Below are 4,071 nucleotides of genomic sequence, written 5' to 3'. Positions count from 1 at the left end.
TTAAATAAATAAATAAAATCTTATATTTGCCCAAAGGGAAATTGCATAGATCATATTTAGTTGTTTGAACAACCAAAAAAAAATTCCGATAAGTTTGCATCCTATTTGCCCCTTCTTATGGAATTATTATACACATGGATAAAGGCATGACTTATGTATTAAATTGACCGGATCCGACCTTGTACCATATTTAATTAACATTTTTTATTTTAACCATTTCGGTTTTTTTTTTTTTTTTTTTTTTTTTTTTTCCTTCAATCCTTGATCAACTGTCCTCAATAACTTTCTTAGACTATTTTTCTACTCTTAATTTTTTTATTATTACTTGTTTTTTCATGTCATTTCCTTGTTTTCTCTTTTGTCTTTCTACTCTATTAAGTAATCATACTTGATCTTTATTAAACTATTAATACGTGACGTTTTATTATCTTATACTCTAAATATTAACTCACAGTTCTCAAATCTTTTTCTAGTCTACCCAGGAGATCGGTATAAAGTCTAGCAGACTTTAGCTAGTCACCCCACTCAAACGCTCTATAAGGCACGCAATGTTTCTCCAGAATTTTCCTCTCAAACCGATCTCCACTGCAATAGGGACCGTCGCAATTGAACTATCTACTTCGTTCCAGTCCTCTTCTAGTTTATAAATAAAACTTCTTACAATTTAAAAATAAATAAATAAATAAATAATAATAATAATAATAATAATAATAATAATAATAATAATAAAAAGAGAGAGGGGATGGAGAAGAGAGGTAACAATGAATAAAGGATTGTGGAGTGGGATACTAGAAGAGGGAAATGCTGAACCCAAATGAAATTGGGAAAATGACGAAGTGAAAGAAAAAGAAGGACTGTCCGTCCTTTGTACGGGACGAAGGAAGTTGTATCTATATCTATGTATAGATAACTAGCTGAATTCCGTCGCTTCGCTTCGGAATCCCGCCAGTTCATCCCGAGGCATGGCCAAACTTGTAGAAAAGGCATGGCCGAACTTGTAGAAAATAATACGGTCCCGCTGCCCGCTCCCTATTAGCTGCATAGTTATCAAACTAAAAACATAAACGAAACTCAGAATGTTGGTCGAGAGGGGAACATTAATTTCTCTCCCGCAGTCTCTGCACTCTGTCTTTCTTATGAAGATTTTAGCGATCAAAAATTGATCATATCTCAGAATCGATTTAGAGTTTCGCAAAATCCTTTCTTATTGCACACCTAGACCACAAAAGGAATATTCCTACCAAATTTCAGCTTTCTAGGTGTTGTGGTTCTGGAGATAGAGCGATCAGTGTGTGAAATATGAAATGTGAATGAGTGAATGGATCTTGATTTTATAATATAAGATTATTACTACACATCACGACTTTACCTAACGGTAAAGAAGAACTAAAAATTCTACTATAGAATAACCTGTTAAAATATTTGCAATACAAGGTGTTTTTTATTTTCCTTTTTTTTCCTCTCCGATTTCGTGAATCGAACCCGGGGCGTTCTACTTACTCAGCTGAGCTTCGGCCTGTTTGCGTCGTCTCTCCAGATCGGTTTTGGCCGAGGTGGCTGTCTTCAGCTCGGAGGCTAGGTCGGCTAATTCTCCTTCTAGAGATGCCTTGGTCTTCTCCAGGGTAGCTTTAGCCTGGAAACGAAACAGGATAAATATGATAATAAAAGTACAACGAAACGTTAGATAAGAAAGTGTTTTTTTTTTCTCCAGAGAAAAGAACTTTGCAGTCGTAAAAAGAATGGAGGAGTTGCAATTGGGAAAATATTAAATAAAAGGTCGATTCCTACGAAAAAGTTGTGAAAAATCCAAATCTGAGGTCAAAACTCCGAAACAGTAACTTTAAAAGGTCGAAAATTCAATTTTCAATTGCCGTTCTAATGAAGAAGTTCAAAGATTTGTGACGTCAGATTTCACGTCAAAATGCGCAGAAACGCTTACGCATAAACAAACGAAGCGGGAGTCATGAATTATGACGTCATCGCCTACGGGAGCGTATGCCGTGATGTCAAACTTCACGATTTACCGGTATTTTTCAAATCGATTTATCTCGGTAGCGGGATTTTCTATTGCCTTTTTTTCTGTCTTACCTTCGGGGGGGGGGGCGTGAAAAAATGAAAATATGCCGAAAGGTTGCGCCATGCAAAAAAAAGTTTGAGAACCACTGTTCTTAGCCTTTTCCCACTCAGGTAGGGTCGGCGTTATTTAATATTCAGTTAGCGAAGCTCTATTTAATATGGAATAAATTTAATATTTAGTCTCAATTTCTACCCGGAGCTAATATTGTCCTTAGTGTGTGGCTCTGCTAAAGCGTTCATAACAGATGTCGGGAAGGGGCTGGTGGACAAAACAGGAGACAGAAAGGCCATTGCCTTCCTCAAACAAAGGATATCCCTGGCTATTCAGAGGAGGAACTTGGCAACAGTCATGGGAACCCTACTTGGTTCTTCCAATTTAGAAGAAGTTTCTTATGTGTTATAGTTTTAAAGAAGTAATATATGATAATGATTGCTCGATTAGGTCTTACCTAGATCTTGAATATTGAGCTGAAGTTTCTTCTTCTCTTGAGCGTACACATTACACCGCTCTTCCTCTTCTTCCAGCCTGGCTTCCAAATCATGTAGGATCTCTTCTAGTTCTTGCTTTCTAGCTGCCAGTCTGAGAAAAGAAACGGAACAATAAGTAACATAAGAAACAGTCAATAATAAATGGAGGGTAGCGCGCCCGCCTTGTAAGCGCTAGGTCTGGGTTCTATTCTCACCCGGGACGGACTTTATCCTAAACAGATACTTGAGGTTTTCTTCTTTTCTTTTTAAGAACGGCTGTCTTTCTTCTCTCTTTGCTTTCGGGATGATAAGACCTTAGCAGTTACAGTTCCCACTATCAAACCTTGTAAAAAAAGTTATTCTATATTGGACCCAGTTGAACCACGTAGCTCGGGTTTTAATCTAGTTAATAGATAGATAGCAGAGGTGGAGAAGGCTCATCAGAGCAGGTTTTGGACTTTCACGGCCTGGATAAGATAAGAAAGAACACATATGTAGATAGATAGATAAAATTAGATTACCTGGCTCTTTGTTCTTCAGCCTCGGCACACAGCTCTAGTTCAGCTTGGAGTTGTTCAGTGAGATTATTCTTGGCCTCGATAGCCTCCTGTAGTCTCTTTTCGTATTCCTCACGGTATTTCTCCTGCGAGAACATAAACAATGAGGGAGTTAGGACCGCGGTTATAATGAACCACGACAGGGTTAGGACCTGTGTTATAACTTGTGGACCAAAGAACTGTAGTCCTTACTCAGAAAAAGAGCCCCTAGACTCCTGAAGATACGAAGAGCCCAAAAATCCAACAGAAAAATAACCTCTGAGGACCATTCAAGCCCAAAGTCTAATGTATAAATGTCCCTTCGTTGTTGAACATGTTTGCCAAATTACTTCAGAATCAGACAAACCATTCAAGAGTTAGAGTGAAACAAACACTTCAAAAAATTCGCAGAGTTAAGGTCGGGAGTGTTGGGCTGTTGGGACACACATAACCGAACCGAGTCCGCGCCAACGTACGGCCGAGTGTGTGTTGAAAAACAAGACATTTGCCAGTCTAGTTAGCTCGGAGAGTAGCGCGTCTGCCTTGTAAGCACTAGGTCGCGGGTTCGACTCCCGCCCGGGGCGGATTTTATCCTAAACGAATAAGGTTCGTCCTCGGAAGGGCTGGCTTTCTCCTATCCTGTCTTCCTTCTTCTCTCTTCCATTTCGGGACGATAAGACCTTAGAACCGTCCTCGGAAGGGCTGGCTTTCTCCTATCCTGTCTTCCTTCTTCTCTCTTCCATTTCGGGACGATAAGACCTTAGAACTTTTTTTTTTGTATAGGACTGAAAGAAATCAAAATCCCAGTCTCATTGAAAACCAACAAAAATTTAATGATAGAACTTGGTGGAGAGGTTTTGTGAATAGTCGACCTGTTCCACCAAACAGAACGACTTAGGATATGCCTCGGGTAACCAGAACAACCCTTGCCCAACTTAGATCAGGATATTCCAGAATACTAAACAGCTACATGAATCGTCTGGATCCCAAC

At 39.2% G+C, this 4,071-nt stretch overlaps 1 protein-coding gene across 1 annotated transcript in view; it reads right to left on the bottom strand.

The window, feature by feature from the left end:
* The window catches only part of LOC103514485 (myosin heavy chain, non-muscle-like), a gene marked incomplete at its 5' end in the record, with an annotated part of 67,047 nt that overhangs the window by 29,750 nt on the left and 33,226 nt on the right, over positions 1–4,071 (bottom strand). Inside the window, 4 exon segments of the mRNA XM_026827444.1 lie at positions 1,501–1,633; positions 2,072–2,088; positions 2,526–2,656; positions 3,066–3,187. Coding sequence (XP_026683245.1) covers positions 1,501–1,633; positions 2,072–2,088; positions 2,526–2,656; positions 3,066–3,187 — 403 coding nt within the window.

The sequence above is a fragment of the Diaphorina citri genome, unplaced genomic scaffold, assembly GCF_000475195.1.
Source record: "Diaphorina citri unplaced genomic scaffold, Diaci psyllid genome assembly version 1.1 scaffold1152, whole genome shotgun sequence".
NCBI classification, from domain to species: domain Eukaryota; kingdom Metazoa; phylum Arthropoda; class Insecta; order Hemiptera; family Psyllidae; genus Diaphorina; species Diaphorina citri.
The sequence above is the reverse complement of the archived record's forward strand: the minus strand, read 5'-3'. Positions and strand labels throughout refer to the sequence as shown.